Source organism: Sphaerodactylus townsendi, linkage group LG03 (genome assembly GCF_021028975.2).
Source record: "Sphaerodactylus townsendi isolate TG3544 linkage group LG03, MPM_Stown_v2.3, whole genome shotgun sequence".
Lineage (NCBI taxonomy): Eukaryota > Metazoa > Chordata > Lepidosauria > Squamata > Sphaerodactylidae > Sphaerodactylus > Sphaerodactylus townsendi.
The window spans coordinates 47,278,562-47,296,396 of NC_059427.1; the positions used below are offsets into that span (position 1 = coordinate 47,278,562).

Sequence of the window (17,835 nt, forward strand, 5' to 3'; positions counted from 1 at the left end):
GAGAATCTGCTCTAATAGCAGCCAACTGGGGAATCCACCACAATAGTGGACGGATGGGGGTGGGAACTGAATTCTTCCTGCTTGCCATAGTTTGCACAGGCACGCAGGAACCATCTGAGCCTGGGTTGAAGGGGGGGAAAAGTAACTGATTTAGCAACTTGCATTCACCTGGGTTCAGGCAAATAAAAGGGTTTAGAAACAGGGTGGTTGGGGGGGGGGGAGTTCTGTGGGAACTTCTCCCCCGTAACCTTTTTAAAAAGGACTGAACATGTTATGTTTGGCCTGTACAGAATCACTCTGAACTTACCATGATTGAAGGAAGGCAGTAAAAAAGTTTCGGAGTAATGCTTAAGCCTGCACTGCACAAGTCCTTTTTTGAAACCCTCTCCACCAAAAGTATATGACTTAACAATGCGTTATGCTACTTTGCCCCCTCCTATTTTGTTCTGGGGTGGCGGTGGGGGTCACAACAGCACGGCACAAGTGACAGATTTCTCTCTGCGTGTCAGACTGGTCTTGCAGACAGACTGCGTGGCCATGTAATGAGATGCAACCGTCGTGGCTCGAAAGCCCCCGAGGCCCAGCCAGTGCGCACGCTTAAAGAGGAGGCGGCGGCAGCCGCAACACTTCGCTTCGATCAGCTGGCTGGAACTGTGGCCAGCTTTCCCACTCCTCCTCCCAACTTTCCCCATGGTTCACTCAAAGGGAAAAACCTCTTTTCTACTGCCCTGCCCCAAGGAGACACAATGAAGTGCACCACCGATGTCCTTTAATCACAACATCGTCCATGTGCTTGCTATTATATGACACCCCCCCTCAAGGGTGTGTGGGTGAGTTGTCTCCTACCCAGATGCCTTAATTAAAAATAAATAAATAAACAAACCGTGTCGCCCAACTGTCTGACTTTTCTGCTCGCACCCGGGTCTCAGGCACACTCACATATGCTGCGGGAGGAAGGGGGACCATGCGCTGCAGCCCCCAACAATACGGTATTGTTAATACCCGCCAGCCGCTTGGCGAACGGCGCCTTGGAACTGGTCTCACCTGGCCTAGAGATGCCACCGGGGCGCCTGAGCGGGCGGGCTGTGCTACCTGGCAGGGCTGCCGCCGGGCATGAAAAGCGAAGGCGGGCAGTGGGGACTTTGGGGAGTGCAGCCAGGCAGGTGGGCCGGCCACCCAGCATCGATTGCAGAACCGGGGCTCTGCTTCTCCCTCGGAAACCTGGAGTCGCCGGCGTGAACTCCTCTCCTCCTCCCCTGGAGTCGCCTGCCACTTAGTACGGCCTCCCCTCCCCTCCACACACACTCTCTCTCACACACACACACTAGAAACTGCAGCTTGCTGCTCCCAGCAGCAGCCCAAAGACTTCGCCCGCTGCTGGTGCCGTGCACTAGACGGGGAGATCCCTACGTTACGCACACGGCCAGCCTTATTTGCTTTCTTCGCCTCGCCGCCTTCCCCGCCCCTCCCCACCTTCCGTGGTTTCCTCCCGGTCCAAAACACAGATGGAGCCCGCCGCACGCATCCATGCCTAGTCTTACAAAGCCTCCCTGGCTCTCTGTCGGCAGGTCGGGGGCGCGGAGCCGCGGGCACTTTCGGCTTGGCGGGGGGGGGGACTCTCCGTTAAGCATTAAAAAGGAGGAAAGCTCCCTCCCCCGACCCCTCATTCTCATCTGCGGCGGGCGGACCCTGTGCCGGGATGCCGGGCTGGAGGAAGAATCTGACCCTGTGTTTGCAGAGAATGCAGGATGAAGGTAAGGTCGGTTGCAGAAGCCCTGCAGGGCAACTGCTACCCCCGGAGGGCATGTCTGTTGCGCTGCATCGCCCGGCGCTGGGAGAGAGTGTCGTGAAGCTTCGCGTCGGTTTTGTTTTGCTTTTGTTGTTTTTGCAAAGAAAGAGGGGAGGGGAGAGGAGAAGGGGGATCTCAGCATTGGTCTGTTTCCCTCCAGTCCCTGGGGGCATGCTTGAAAATGACTGACTGACTGACTGACTGTTACTATTTGATTTGTATTAGCTCCGTTGCATTTCGAGCGGGTTTGATGTCATCGGGAAGGAAGGGAAGTCATCTTTGCAGACTGGATGATTCCCTGATTGCTTTTTTTTTTTTGGTAAAAGAAAGTACACCTCAGACAGTTGACGAGGTGGCCCCGTGGCTAACGTGTCTCAGTGGCCACTTTGGGTCGCTTTCTGCCAGGACGTTTCTCTTGGGAAGGTGGTTTGAGTTTGGGACAGCGTAGAGACTGGAGCAGGACCTTCATGTTTGACGTTTCCGCTAGAAATTGTGGAGTGCCAGGATTAGCTTGAGAAGTGGGTTAAGGACAGGCTCAGGTGAAATGGCCTAGTGGTCCCGCAAGACTTGAGGCCGGCTTCTTAGCCAGGGATTGAGGATGCTCGTGCATGAGCTGCAGAAGGGGGGACATCAAATTAGTGCAGGACCTCCAGCTCATAAAAGTTTGAGGAAATGTCCCACCAGGTGGCAGAATGAGATGGATGCTGAAAGCCTGGCTTAGCGATTGGCTTTGCTTGGTGTTTTTAGAAGGGATGAGATGGAAGGGGGTGGGATACTTTGGGTTTTGGACTTTGGTGGTGTACTGAGAACAGTTTGTCTTCGTCCCATGGAATTGCCAGTGGCTCAGACGCATTGTTTTATGTTCCCTTTTGACCACTAAAAATGTCCTGGCAAAAGAGGGTTAAAAATAATTGTCAACAAAGACTGCTCCACTTCTGGCTGGGAGCCAAAGCTTGTAGCTTTTCTGTGTCCTGCATGGGTTAGGTTAGGAAGGACCTATATTTTGTGTGGATAAGTGGATGACTCTGAGGAATCTGATCTTCCACATGGTTTTGCCGCTTTGTGGGAACTGTATATTTTTAAGTTGCTTGATGCCATCCGTAGCCCAGGTATTTTAAGCAGAGATCTCGACTTTGAAAAGCTAAGTTGAGGCAGTTTTGTTTGATGTAACCTTCTTTCAAACTCTTTTGCAGCATTGAACTTGTGCCTACTATCTGGATGCAACACCATGGAAGGCCACTTTTCAGCCATACTGTCTTGACTTCCTATGCTTTGAACTGGGAAGGGGGGCTATTGAGATGCTATTTCTACAGGGATGTTGGCAATTCCGAACTGTTGACTGAATTAAAGTGCTGCTTTTATGGTTGTGTTTCCACTCAGATTGCATTTTCATGACTTTTCGGCGAGTGTTGAGCACATTGTCCTCTATGAATTTGACGAGCAACTTAATTGGATACCATTATCTTTAGTTGTACCATCAATAGCTGGGTGATCTGTTGTTTGCATATTTGTTGTTTCGCTCAGCTTCTTAATATGTCCAGAAGTAAAGGACCTCGATAATTCATTTGGATCTCAGATACGCTGCAGAGCTGCTCTCTGGAAAGCAGAGCTGGAAAGTAGGACTGGAACCCAATAAAGTGCTAGGTGTTGCTGATTTAGATTAAGGCTCATTGATTTCAGAACTTTGCAGGTCCGCAAGACATTGCAGGCATTTCTCAACTGGGAGTGTCAGAATTGTTGTACTCTTATAGAATGAGCGTTTGCAGTGTCATTGAAACTTTGGTCTGCTGATTCTGTGCTGACTGCTGGCATCAAGATAAAAGAAAATTGCCTCCTGGAGAAGGCAAGGCTATCCTGACAGGGTTCTCTTTGTTTCTTCTGATAACATTGCCTTGCTTTCCAAAGAATGCTCTGGAGAAATATGTCTAACCACTTATGTGGTCAGCTATGTATCTAAAGACAAGACATTCCCAACACCGCAGATGCAAAAGCTTTTTGGGCCCGTGATGATAATAATCTGAAGTTAGAAGGCAAAAGGGATTGGTTTGATCTAAGATTATGTGCTGAATATCTGGGGCAAAAATTCTGTCTCTCAACTTTTGAAATCACATTGTTTCCCTTTTAAAAAAAGAGCAGTAAGCAATATGTTTTGATATTGCAGGCTGAGACTGTGCCCTCCCACTGGGAGAACAGAAACAACTCCTGCCAATATTGCAGTGTGCTGTTCAGCTAGTTCCCAGAGTAACTTTCCACATCGTGCTTGGTACAATTGCATTTTGTGTTCTCTGCACAGCTTTGCTCAGATTTTTGTTTAAAGACAACCTCGACCTATACTCTTTGCTTCTGAGCAAGTATTCTCTGCCTGTTGCTTTGACATGTGGAGCAAATAGGGCATGTTTAGTTCAGTCTTCCTTGGCTTGGAGCCCTAAGACTCACAATTTCACTTTTGGGCAGAGAAATAAGCCTTATCTGTGCATGAAGGGTGATCGGCACAACCTGAGTTTATTTCTGTCTGTAGGATACTCCCCACCATGATAAAAAGGTTTAATCCCAATGATCATTTCCACATATGCAAGGGCTGGGGGCAATTTTGACTGATTTCCTACTCTCATGACAGACTTCCAGGGGAGATTCCATGAACTGCATCCAAGTTTTTCTCTGCAATTCAACCCCCAAGATAATTTCACACTTGTATAGTGAAAATGCTAAACATAATCAAAAACGTTTGCAAGAATCCCACCATGCAGGGGTACATTTTTTCAGATGCATGCACTATTCTAGATATTATCGTGTGAATGATGGCAAAGATTATGACTTGGATTGTAAGATTTGCTTCTTCCTGTGTTGTGTCAGTTGTGAGGGCAGCCCTTTGCTGTGCCGTGCAGTACTTAGACATTAGGTGCTTTTCTGCTATTGAAAGACACAGGTCTTGTGAAATACCTAGTGCTGAAGAAACATACTCCACAATGGAAAACTACCCCATGCAGTGGGAAAGAGTAAAACACAATAGAAAGAAGGCTTAGGGTTCAAGCCAGTGGTGGGATTCAAATAATTTAGCAACCGGTTGTTTACAAGCACCATTTTAACAACCGGTTCTGTCGAAGTGGTGCGAACCTGCTGAATCCCACCACTGGTTCAAGCCTATGTTATCATTGGACTCACTGTTTCTGAAGAATATCATCAGGACATTCACTGAATAGTGTTTGCCTACATGTGATGTCCTGATATTGCACAGCAGCAGTGACTTTAGCACTCCTGGCTAAAATCAAGGCAACTGTATGGATTGACTTTTTTTTTTGTGCTATGCAGCATTCAAGCCTGGTTTGTACAAATGGGACATAGCCCTTCTCTGCCAGTGATTATACTAACAGGAGAATGTAATACCTCAACTTTGTGAATAACTTTGTCTGCATGAATCAGCCAGAAATCCGGGCAGCAGAGAAAGGGGAGCAAGTTAAAGCTGATCTTCAGAAGTAGGAAGATACTGTAGGATGGGGGTTGCTGCTGCATTGTTCCTTTCTTTTCCTCGGCATCTATCCAGTTTATATGGCTCGGTGATGGTTACCTAGGAAACAGCTGTAGGAGTGTTCAATGGAATTTTATTGGCTGTATCATTAGGCTGACTGTTAGAATTGTGGGCAGAGGTTTCCATTGGTAGGTTTGTGCAAGTGAAGCACGGAAAAGGAAACTATTTATTATGTGTTTTGATTTATAATATGAAAGGATGCTGTTAAGTCCTTAATAGAGTATCCCATTAACATAATTTTAGCTCTGTAAGCCATAGCACACATTAAGAGACCAAATTAGAATAACAGAGAATTTCAGGAGAAATTAAATCAATAATGGATTTTTGTTTAAGAAGGGTCTTATATACCACATTAGTTTCAAACACAAAATTGCTTTCCATCAGAGGGTGCAATTTTTATGCAGACATAAAAAGGAGCTCATCACACTTGTTGGTGGGATATATGGTCCCTGATATGTCTTTGGTAGCGGGTGTGTTTTCTACTTTGTTCAATCCAGTGGTTCTCAACCTGTGGGTCGTGACCCCTTTGGGGGTCAAACGACCCTTTCATAGGGGTCGCCTAAGACCATCGGAAAACGGTCTTTTTATATTTTATATATACCAATTTTATGGTTGGGAGTTACCACAATATGAGGAACTGTATTAAAGGGTCGCGGCATTAGGAAGGTTGAGAACCACTCGTTTAATCAGTTGTCATTAAAGAGAACAGAACAATGAAACTACTGGGTTGGATGCAGCCATTTTTTCTACTTGATCTCACTCCATAGTATGGAGGGGTCCTCACTACAGCCTCCATCCCACATAGTATTTATCCATGTAGATCACGTGACTCCCAGCATAATCTTTTGGGTGATCTTGTGTGGTCGAAGGGGTCTATCTCCCATTTTCACTGGTGGAAAATCTGGTTGGATCTAACTCATCATTGAAAAACTGTAATGGTCAAATAAAAAATAGTATGTATTTTCAAAAGAATCTGCTCCAGGTGCTGAAGATGTAGGTATGTACAAAATCCTCTGAGCGGAAGTCATATATTTTTATAACTGGGCTTGACTGATTTCTACATTGAAAAGTACAGGGATCAAGTCATACTGTAAGGCAAAATGTATATGCTGGCAAAATGTATATGCTGGATGACTGTGGATATAATAAGCCATTCCTGTGCTGCTAAGCATATCCCTGATTGCTGGATGTGGTTTGTCCAAACAAATATGTATTCGGGGGTGACCAGCACTTCTTTTGTGAGTTGATCCAAACATGCTGTTTGCGGTAGTGAAATGTTAGTGATGCCAGAGGAACAGCATTTCCACTGGTGAGGGAGGGGAGGGCAATTTTGCCTATGTCTTTTCCCCAATATGGACTTCTATTTTGCTCCCTCTGCACTGTACTTGAGTGTTCTTTGACCTCCACCCCCATTCCCACTTCAGAATTTCTGGATTTTCAGTAGACTGGAGGAAGAAGGTAAAGCAACCTTCTGTGGTTGCTTTGGATCCAACCCATTGTGTGAACTGGAGAATATTAAAAAGGTAGCAATGTGAAAAATAGTTCATTCTCATTTGTAGCTAAATCGATGTAGATTAAATTGATGTGCAAATATTTACAGGACTAGACCTAAATTAGTATTCTGCATAACCTATATTCAACTGATTGTTCAACTTGGTAAATTTGAATTTAAGCTGTGTTAGCCTCGTTTAGGCTATGGGACTAAATCCTAGTATTTTGGTTGATCTGGTTTGGTTAATAGGGCTGCTAGTTTATTCATGAACTTTAATGAGATCTTTTTATCCATTACCCTGAAGTCTCTGCTGGATGCTGTAAAGTACCACATTACTGTTAGTGGCTGTTAGCCAAAAATTAGCAGGCTTGCTTTTAACCAGCCAATCAATTAATTTACTGATTAAAACAAATTGTAACATATCTCAACATAGGGACTATATAGTGGACATTTAATGAAGATTGCTCATTTCTCTTGATCACATAGTTAACATTTGTGGCAAGATTTCTCAAAGTGGGGGTCCCAAGTATGAGTATGTGTGAGGGGAGGGGGGAATCTGAGAAAACAAATGAATCCAAATAAAAGCTGAAGGATGTTGTATATGACTGGTTCTTTTACAGCAACACAGATGTAGTTGCAAATATGACACCCACAGTGCAATCCTAAACAGTTACACTTTTCTAAATCCATTTAAATCAATAGGATAAGTGGTATGTGTAACTCTGTTCAGGATTGCACTTAGTCTTTTAACATAGAGATGGAAGACAGATCTGCCTTCTAATGAATGGATTAACTTGGAACTGAACATTTTCAAGTGCCTGTTTTCAGATGGAAAAAATCTAAGCATAAATCATATATTTTGACATAGACTCCAGTCCTCAGAACATTTTCCTGGGCATAAGCATCATTAAATATAACAGGTCTTACTTTTGAGTAGCCACTGGCTATATTGGCCGGACGCTACTGTCAAACACCAAAAGAACAATGCATCATATCCATGGATTCCTAGCTCTGAAGGATTTACCCCATTATATATTTGACTGTCCATTGTACATGGAATCCAGGACTAAATTTCTTGCTGGGATAGTCTCTGGTTTAAACCTCTATTCCGACACTGAGAAATTAATATATATTTTTTCAAATTCAAATGGGCATGTTTCTTATTGAATGTCTTTGTATGCCCTGGTAGTAAAGAAAATAAGGTCCAATATGGTTGCTAAGCGAGCAATCTTTTAAAAGTTGATTTAATTGGTTATGTTTTATTGGCATATTGTTGTATATTCTATTTAATGTTATATATTTTATTTTATCATATACACTTATAATGTTTTTGATATAATTGTTGATGTTTTTGTGATGTCCTGTGATTACATTCATTCACTTTTAAGTAGACCTGCGTAGGCTTGCTCCCATAAGTTAACCATGTAGTCAGTGGTGGGATTAGGTGAATCCCACCACTGCGTGTAGTTGTATACAGAGTGACTCCAATCGAACTCAGCATGTTTCAGTGGAATTAGACTAGAGCAACTCTACGTAAGTTTGCACTGAAAATGCTGCTTGGATTTCATCCAAATCCAGCTACACATGTCAAGTAAGAACATGCAGATGAATCAAAACGAAGATCGGTCGAGTCTAGCATCTTTTCCCCAAGGCTTCCTTGTGGTAGCAGCGGGGGTGCAAGGATGCTAGAGCAGCATTGAGCACCGCAACTCTCCACCACAGAGGGCTTTGGCGGCCACCTGCTGGCTGATCTGCCCCTCCACCAGGGCAAGTGTCCCAGGGAGGACAAATCCCTCATTACTCCCAGCAGTGGATTTGCCCCCCCCCTTTGGATTGGGCCCTAAGTCATTTTAATTACTGTTTTGTGTATCTTTTTTCTGATATTACAGTAACTTTTTTGAGATGGGAAGATCAAAACTGTGCATAGTTTTCCAAATGCACTGTAGATTTACATAAAGATTTTATGAAAACTGGCATCATATTTTCTGTTCCTTTCCTTATAATTCATGAAACAGAGTTTACCATTTTCACTACCCTTCCATATAGAATCTTCTTTCCCGGTTCATCCGAGCCAATTCAAACCCTGGCAGCATATATCTAAAGTTTGGATGTTCTGCTCCAGTGTGCAATACTTTTGTGTTGACTTACAGCACAGTTCTTTATGGAGTTTAATCTGCTGTAAACCTTCAGATTTCTGTGGTCTTCAACTGAAGCAACTCTGCATAGGATTGGGCTGCAGGAATCTGGCCTACCATATCATTGCCCGTGTAGTCTGCAGAAATCCATCTGGGGTTCTTCACAGTTTGTGGAATATACAAAACTAGGCTGCCTTGGTGCTCATCCCCTGACTAGATATAGAAGGTAAAGAGTTATAATCTTTATGGGAGGAGCCTGCCACATTCCACTGCAAAAACCTTTATTTAGTGCTCTGCTTCCATTCTGCTAAGAACTGGTAAGACGCCTTGTCCTTTTATCTGTTGACTGCTAAATTTACGCTGGAGCTTTTGGTGATTTTTGGAATTCCAGACCCATGGACTTGTCTCCTACCACTCTTTTTAGCAAAATCCAAGGTCTTTTCCCCACCTAAGCGGCCATCCTCTGACTGAGTAATATTCTCAAAGCATTCTAAAAAAAGTGTGAGGCAAGACAAACTTTTATAGAAACCACCTGATTTGTCTTCAGCAAGACTTGTTCTTCTCTGTGTTTAATTTGAACACTGTATTGTACCAGTTTTCTTGGGAGAGTAATTAGGCTGACTGGACTGCTGTTTCCTGGATCACTCCTCCATTCCTTTTTTTAAAAAATCGGCAATCTTGCAACCCTCTGATGAGGAAAATGAACTGAACGAAGCTGCATATTATTTTTGTTAACAGAAAAGCAATTTCACATTGGAGTTCTTTAACAATTTTCAGGTGATTGTCATTGTAATTTATCAGTTAAGCCTGAAATTCAATTCTTTGTCACCATTGGTTGATGTAATTCTTCAGATGTTTTCCTAAAAGCAATGGTTCCGATGCCTTTCCAATGCTCACAGAAAAGGCTGATGCAAAGAACTGGTTGACAGTACAGTCCAAAGGAGAATTGTACTGTTCTAAACCCACTGACTTCAAAGGACTTAGAATGGTGTGTGTTTAGCGCTTCAGAATCTATGTGTCCGTAAAGTGACATCAAATTGCAGCTCATTTACTGCAATTCAGTAGGGTTTTCAAGGCAAGAGACAGAGGTGGTTTGCCATTGCCTTCCTCTGCATAGCAACCCTGGTGTTCCCTGGTGGTCTCCCATCCAAGTACTAACTAGGGCCAGCCCTGGTTAGCTTCTGGGGTCTGACGAGATAAGGCTAGTCTGGGCCATCCAGGTCAAGATGCTGTCTTTCAAGGTAAGGAATTGTTGCATAACTAGCCGTGGTTAATGGCTGTGAAGTCTTGCACTCGCTGCTTTGGAATTTTGCTTTGCAGAATTCCTTGCCTCTGATTTCCTGGCAGGGAATTCCAGTGTATGATACCAGAGCAGCACCTTTTTCCTCAGCAAAGACTTTGTTTACCCAGATTGCTGTTCCTCAAAGGTCCAGCAATATATGATTGACTGCTGCAAGAATTGATGGCTGCCTGTGTATATGCTGTCATGTTTCGTCATAATTTCCTAAATGCTAATCCTGAATTTTGTACAGCACACATCAGCTTTGCCTGGGAAGAAAACGACTCAGACGGTGCAAGAGAATTTATGGGCTGCTGTTTGTTGCTAATGCTAATTATACAGGCCACTGCTTTTAAAATAACATGTTAAAATCGAGGCTCTGACCTCCAGCAACTCCTGCAATGTATGGTGTGGAATTAGAATGGCTTTCAAGTCTCAGCTGGTAATACTTAAAGGAAAATATTCATTCATCAGACTGACAGGGTAGCCCCCCAAACCCTGGTGTACTCCCCCTGCTTTGCTGTCTGTTAAAATATGGATGGGTAGATGCATAAATGAGGATTTGTTGTATAGCATTTACTTCTCTCTTAGCCATTTCACCCTCACAATTTTTCCCAGTGTGGATTGAATATTTGCATAGGAAAAATGCACTGCTGGGATCTGAAGGCTGCACAAGTAATCCTATTGTACCTGTTTGAAAGTTGCTGTTATCTTCCAAATCTATGTGGATTTTAATAGCTTCATAGCTGGGAAAGAGAAATGTGAATCATGAAGTTCGAATCTGATCTCCCTCAAGAACTTACTAGACATTTTCTCTCAGCATCAGCCCCACATCTGCAGTAAGAGGACACTAGTGCTCAACTACCTAGATACTTATTGTGTCGTTTATTAATGCATAGAAAGCATTTTGAACATTCAGAAATGACTATATGGATGCTAAGTACTTTTATAAATAGGACAATTTAAAGGCTTGGCCTGTCTTCAGTTTTCTCTGTTATACAGGGGTTGTTTACATTAAAGAAAACATTATATGTGATATTTATTTGGTAAACAATAAGGACAAAGTAGGCATTTTTGGACCTAAATTGGTTTGTTCATATGTCCTAAGAGATAGCCCTAACTGGGCATAAAACAGTTAGAGGACACAGGAGATTGTTGTCCTACAAATGGTGAGTTCTTTCAATTTGGAGTTCCATAAAAATGGGGAACAACACTAATGGGCATGTAGCCAAATTCCCAGTGAGATTTTAGTGGATTACATTGCTGAAGCTTGGGTTCAATTCACATTTACTTGAAACGCAGCTCAGTATGGCACAAAATTGTTTTCTCTGAGTTCTGAATTCTTCTGAAGATTGTAGCAATATGCCATTTGTTGGGGAATGGTAGCAGAGTTTTTATGAACAAGGGATAGCTTTTTGGTTAACATGGGACAAATGGCTAGGTGAAGAAGGGTGTAAAATAATTGTTAAATACGAATTACATTTGCTCATAAGTACTTAACATTTCAGATATTCATGGGTCCATTCTGAAACCCAAGTCTTACTGGAGGCCATGTATGAGAGGTAGCAGCCAGCAGTTTCAACTACTGCTACAGGCAAGCATGGGAAGCCTTTTGTCGATTCTGCTGCTCCTCACTCCCTACTCTCCCTCAAACATGTTTTTCTTGTTCCAGGTCCAAAAAGTTGCTAGTTACTACATGAAAGGTGAGAAAGTGAACACATGGTAATGGCCCTGCCAGAGGGTTGCAAGCGGTCTCTCCTGAAGAGGTTGTATCTGCCATGTATTGTAGCTCTCGGAATTCACCATAGAGTTTCTGCCATAGGCAGCCTCATTTGAGCTGGTACGATGTCCAAGCACTTGCTTGAGCCACCAAACTGGCAGGGGGAATCAACATAGTAGGAGAGGAGGTAACTGACATGGTTTGTACCAGTCATCACATCTCACTAGACTTGCACCACTGCCACTTGGGCCTGAAACAGCCCTCATAGCAGTAAGCATTCCCGTCAGACTTGTGCTATCACCAGGCTTGAAGAAGAGCCTTCAGGAGAGGAATTGGTGAAGTTGCATTGCCTTATTCCTGCTACTGCCAAACTTTAAGACCTGGAGGGGGAGCAACATTAGTGCTCAAGGTAGCCCTGAGTCTCATTCACAGACTCCTCTAGAAACCATTCCTTTGACAAAATAACCAACCTAGTACTGTTTTTTCAGTCATGGCTGTGGAAATCAGGTATGAGCTTCACTGGAGTAAAAAAATGTTACTCTAGATTTATGCCAGTATATGTGAGATGGGAGCTGACTTTGATTTTGCCAGAGGGTTATGATGAGAAATTCCTGAAGGGACTGTGCTTTGCACTAATGCGCTGGTTCTTGCAGAGATTGATGAGTTTCCTTTTCAGCAGTGCTGAATCATAAGCTACACTACAACATATTGTTCAGAGAGTTTGCTTTGTGTCCAGTTAGTATTATTTTTATATTCCTGTTTATTTTTTTAAAATATTCCCTGGGAAAGAAGATTAATGAAGCTTTCTCTTTCAGACTTTGGAAATCATAATATTTCTCCATTCATCTTACTTTTGTGAAAGGGAGCTGAACCTATCTCCAACTTCCTCCTCCTCCTCATCTTCTCGGAAGGTGATGATGCTCAAATTGGATAAATGTAACACCTTCAAATTGTAGGTTTTATGATGATTCCCATTTACCTGACTTTTCCTTTCATTATCGTTAGATGGTTTTGGCAGCCTATAATTACTACCTTTGGATCTGTAGCCAGAACTGTCTTCTGCTCAAGTAAAATTCAGTGATTCCAGTGACAGTATTTAACATGTTGCCTTCTGCTAGGGAATTCATTCAGTGAAATGCACTCTGCTCTGACACTTTTAGCTTCAGGTATTCTACTTTCCAGCCACGCTGGGTGCAAGCAGAAAGGGTCCACTGTGAATTCTGTAATATTTAAAAGATTTTATTTTATTTATACCCTGCCCTTTCCCAACCAGGTTGTGCTCAGGGAGGCTGCTGACAATCAATTTAACAATACAATACAGTATAATTTTTTTTTAAAAAAAACCCATTGAATTAAAAATATTGTTAAAAGATGGCAGTCTAATTTTATACTTACTATATAATACTATTAATTTTTTGCTGATGGTGAGGTAGGTTGCCTTTTAGGAGGCCAAATTGAGCCTTAGGTGAATTTCATGCCAAATATTTTTTTAAAAAATGCAACAAGCATGATATAATCAAGTTTTGTGAAACTCACTTCACCAACCATGAGGTACCTGTGGGTTGTCTTGTTGTGTAGTATATAGAATCTCCATAACTAATTTTATTTGGTGTGAGAAATGTTTGATACAAATAGCCATTCTTTTGCCTTCTGAATATGTTCTGCACGTCTGCAATCTCTCCTGGTGGTTGAAACTCCAGATGCTTTTCTCAGAGATCATCTTACACGGGCAGCCAACTGCCACACTTCTTTATAGAGTATGTGATATTTGCCAGGGACCCGTGTGCAGCACAGTGGTAACAGACATTGACAAAACATCAACAAACAGCAGCCTTTTAATGGCTTTTAAATAATTAATAGAGGAGAGGAATGCCGCCCTTTACAGCAGCCTCAACAGTTTAGTTTTGTTTGGCTTTTTTTTGCCACTCCATCTGCCATCTCAGATGCTAACTGCCATAAACATCATTGTTGAGAGCAGCTGTGGCCCCTTATGTGTACACTGCAGGAGAATAGGCTGGAGTCGTCTTCTTTGCCAGAGTCCACCTTGAGCAGTTTGTTGCTCCAGGTGACCAATCCAGAGGTTCTCCTCCCTGTCCTCCTCCTGACCCCAGAGCTCTTCTGGTTGGTGGCCTCCCATTTGACCAGGCCTTCTTCATGAGGCACCACTACCCAGAATTCCTACAGCTGTACCAACTTTGCCCCTATCTCATTTTTTTCAGGTCCAATTCAAGAGTCAGACAAAAACCAAACAAAAACTTATTCTCATTAAGGTGCTCTCCAGAGGACAAAAGTGGTAAAATGGTTTCAAATCCATTGATTTCTGTGGGATAGTTCCTTGGGAATAAATGCCTTCACAACTGTGTTCTGATTTTAACACTGGGCATAAGAACAAAGAGAACTGGATAATCTCCTTGTCTTCTACTATCACTGAAGTTGCTGTTTGTGTGTGTATGTGTGGATGAAATTCTCTGTGTTAGGATTTCACTTGGCAGCTTCAAGAGTTAGCAGTATCAAGGAAAGAAACTCAAACATTGTATGTCTGGAAGCCTGAACCAAGGATGCAATGCACTATATTTTGACTTCAGACTCATGTCAGAAAATCTGGTTTGCTATGCCATGGGCATCATCCAACCATGGTATGCAAGAGCCACAGAAAGAAACTGGGTATTCCAGGTGGACTTGAATTAAGATGCTGCATCACAGAGTCTTGCATTAAAGCCTCTGTCCAATTCTGCAGACATTGAACTAGATCACAGTATCCAGCTTTCTCTGCTTGGGAGGCTGAAGTCCTCATGGATCTGCTTGGAAAGGAGCAGTATCTTTGACAGCTTAAGCACACCAATTTGATATTTGTAGTGAACTGTTTGGAATGCCCTCAGAGGCTTTCTTCCAAGTAGTAACAACAATTTGGTCATTTAGACCAAATATTGCCTATGTAAATTAGCATTACTTTGGCCTTGGTCCCTTTGCACTAATTGAATTCTTGAGGCCATTGTATTATGCAGTCACACACTTCTGCAAGAACCGTCTCTGGTTGGTTTTACATTATTGCCATCCGCATAGGACTTCATTCTCTGGACTAGTTTTCATCTTTCAGAGATTTTTCATTTTTCTGTTCGTCCTGACTTCTAGAGCCTCAGGCCTGCTTCATATTGAGACAGAATCCTTTCAGTCTGGCAAATTATGGACAGTCTAGCTGTTTACCCTGTCAGTTGGATAAAATAGATATGACCTCTGTTGTAATCACAATGTAATGATACCAGGCCAGCTCTTCACGTTCTCTAATTATTAAATGTGGAATGGGGAAAAAATAATGTCATGGTCATCGAAGTCCTTTATTACCCTGAACAGCTGTTTCAGTTTTTAGAGTGTGGGCGGCAGAACACCATATTACTACAAAACTTACGTTGGGTTGGATCCAATCAGGTTTTCTCCTGGAGAGAAAGGAAGGCTGTTCTGAGAATCATGGGATCTGTTTGCGCAAAAACCATGTGTGATGGAGAGAAATTTGGTGTAAAAATGTGGCTGGACCCAGCTTCTTAATTTTTTAATGAGATTTTTAAAAAATGTTATTCTAAAAAAATTGTCTGCTGATCACTCCTTTGGGCGATAGAGCTGCAAAGCAATAAAAATAATGAGCTGTGATTCAGGAGGCCCTTTTTTCAAATTTGGCCTCAATTTCAGTTGGTAACAGGTGGTAGTCTTATTTACAACAGGCAAAATAAATATTTCTTCCCACAATGCATAATAAACATATAGAACTGAACACCACCTTAGGTACTTTGGAAGGGGATAAGACACATTCAGTGTTCATTTGCTATGATGGCTAAGTAGAACCTTCATGCTCAGGGACTAGATATCTCTGAATACCTGTGCTGGGGGACTGTGCTGGGGGAGAATTTGACCTATGTATCCAAGTTGGCAATCTTTCCAGGGACAATGACTATCTTCTCTAGGAAACTGGATGCTGGACGAGGAAGACCATTGGTCCAATCTAGCAGGGCTCTTGTTACATTATTACATTTTTTTTCTCAATCTGCAATCTACTAATACTGGCCTACATTACAGGTATAATTCTTACCAGGAGATTTCATCCCTTCAGTGCTGATTTCTGCTTTTGAAAAAATCTCCCATTTAGGTTTTCAGCAAAGACCTCCTAGCACACCTTTCACCACTGAGATACTAAATATGCATACATTTTGTCGGGTCCCCTAACTGCAGTCACAAATGTCAGACAGTGTTAGCTATTTTCTGTTTTCTATGAAACACGTCTTCCATATGAACGACTGCATCAGGATTTTATCTGGAGTTTAAAAATTCTGGAGAAGAAACAGCCTCCCAGGGCTTCACTGACCATATTAATTTCCTGTTTTGGTATTTCTGCACACTGCCGTCATATCTTTGTATGAGAGTGTTTGTATGCTTATAAAAATCCAGTTAAAACTATGTTGTCTATTCCAATGTATCTATTCTGTGGTATCAGTTTTGCATAGAAATAAACAGTTCTGCCCTAGTCTCTGTCTAGATCAGGGGTCCCCAAACTACGGCCCGGGGGCCAAATGTGGCCCCCTGAAGGCATTTATCCGGCCCGCCAGGCATGGTGGCGATGGCTCCATTCATGTGCAGTGGGGGCTCGAGGGAGAGGAGGAACCGGCCCCAACGGCTGTTGATTGCAGTTACATGATGGCACCCCCAAATCTCCATGAATTTTCTGACCCAGAGTTGGAAACCTTACATGTGTAGCATAGCGCCTGCTCAGCCCCCCTTCCCCTCATCAGCCTTCTCCATGTGTGTTGCTCTCAGGCTTTCTGTTCCACCGCACTCCTATTGGCATCAGCCAGCTGGCGAATCGCTCGCTGGCTGCTAGGGAGGAAAGAACCCAGGAAGATACCTGATCCTGGGTTAGATGGAATGTTTCATTTAGAGGAAGAAGTTCTGCTGTTTTTTTTTTTACAGGGGAGGGGAGTCCCCAGCCTCCCCAACCCTATTTGGAGCCCACCCTGTACTTGACATACTTTGGTCACTGTTCTAAAAATAGACCATGACAGAAAGGCTGAAAGGTGAAATCAAACATTTTACAATCATTTGTGCATAGGAATTTGTTCATATTTTTTAGTCCGGCCCTCCAACAGTCTGAGGGACAGTGAACTGGCCCCCTGTTTAAAAAGTTTGGGGACCCCTGGTCTAGATGATGGTTTATTCCAGGTTTGTGAAGTGGGATTCAGAAAGAAGGTAGCCTTCGAGAGCACGTATTGCTTATTTATAGCTTCACTTCCTTTCCAAGTGGAACAGCATCTTAAACCTCCCATTATGAGTCTGTAATTTATGTTTTCAATTTTTTTACGATTGTTATCTTTCAATGTCTTTATGAACTCTTTTATGTAGGGGTGCTTGGATGGAGCTGTATTTTAAATATTGGGTAGTTCTCCAGGAGAGCAAGTGAAGTTATAAATTAATAGAAACCTCCTAAATAGAGGGCTTGCTGCCATGTTAGTATTTATGTCTGTGCAGTAGAGTGTAGATTTTCGAACCTAAACAGTATATCTATTGGAAGGTTCAGATATTATCAGACGCTTCTAACTGGGGCTGAAGTAGTCTAGTGGTTAAGAGAAGGAGTTGTGATCCAGATGTTTGTGGATGCAAGCCTCATCTCAACCCCAGATTCCTAGGCAGCCTTAAGCAAGTCAGTCTTGGTCAGCCTCACCCCTTCCTTCTCCAATATGGGAGCAATGATACAGACTGTCATGAGGATTACAGTGTATGTGAAACACATTTACCTCTGGAAATGTCATATAAATGCAGTTGGTGTTAATTTTCTACCAACCTGAACAAAAGAAAACCCCCCCCCCCCCCCCGCCTTCTGAAAGGAAGTACAAGCAGAGTTACACCCTTTT

At 42.9% G+C, this 17,835-nt stretch overlaps 1 protein-coding gene across 4 annotated transcripts in view; it reads left to right on the forward strand.

Annotated features, from left to right (window-relative positions):
* The first annotated feature begins 1,540 nt into the window (after positions 1 to 1,540).
* GRIP2 (glutamate receptor interacting protein 2) overlaps positions 1,541 to 17,835 on the forward strand; it is a 478,246-nt gene continuing 461,951 nt past the window's right edge. For 2 of the 4 annotated variants that reach the window (XM_048488391.1, XM_048488392.1), the window contains exon 1: positions 1,541 to 1,754. In XM_048488391.1, the coding sequence (XP_048344348.1) occupies positions 1,700 to 1,754 (55 nt within the window). In that variant the 5' untranslated portion in view covers positions 1,541 to 1,699. The remainder of the gene's footprint in view (positions 1,755 to 17,835) is intronic. The other 2 variants (XM_048488395.1, XM_048488394.1) reach the window with 2 other exon arrangements.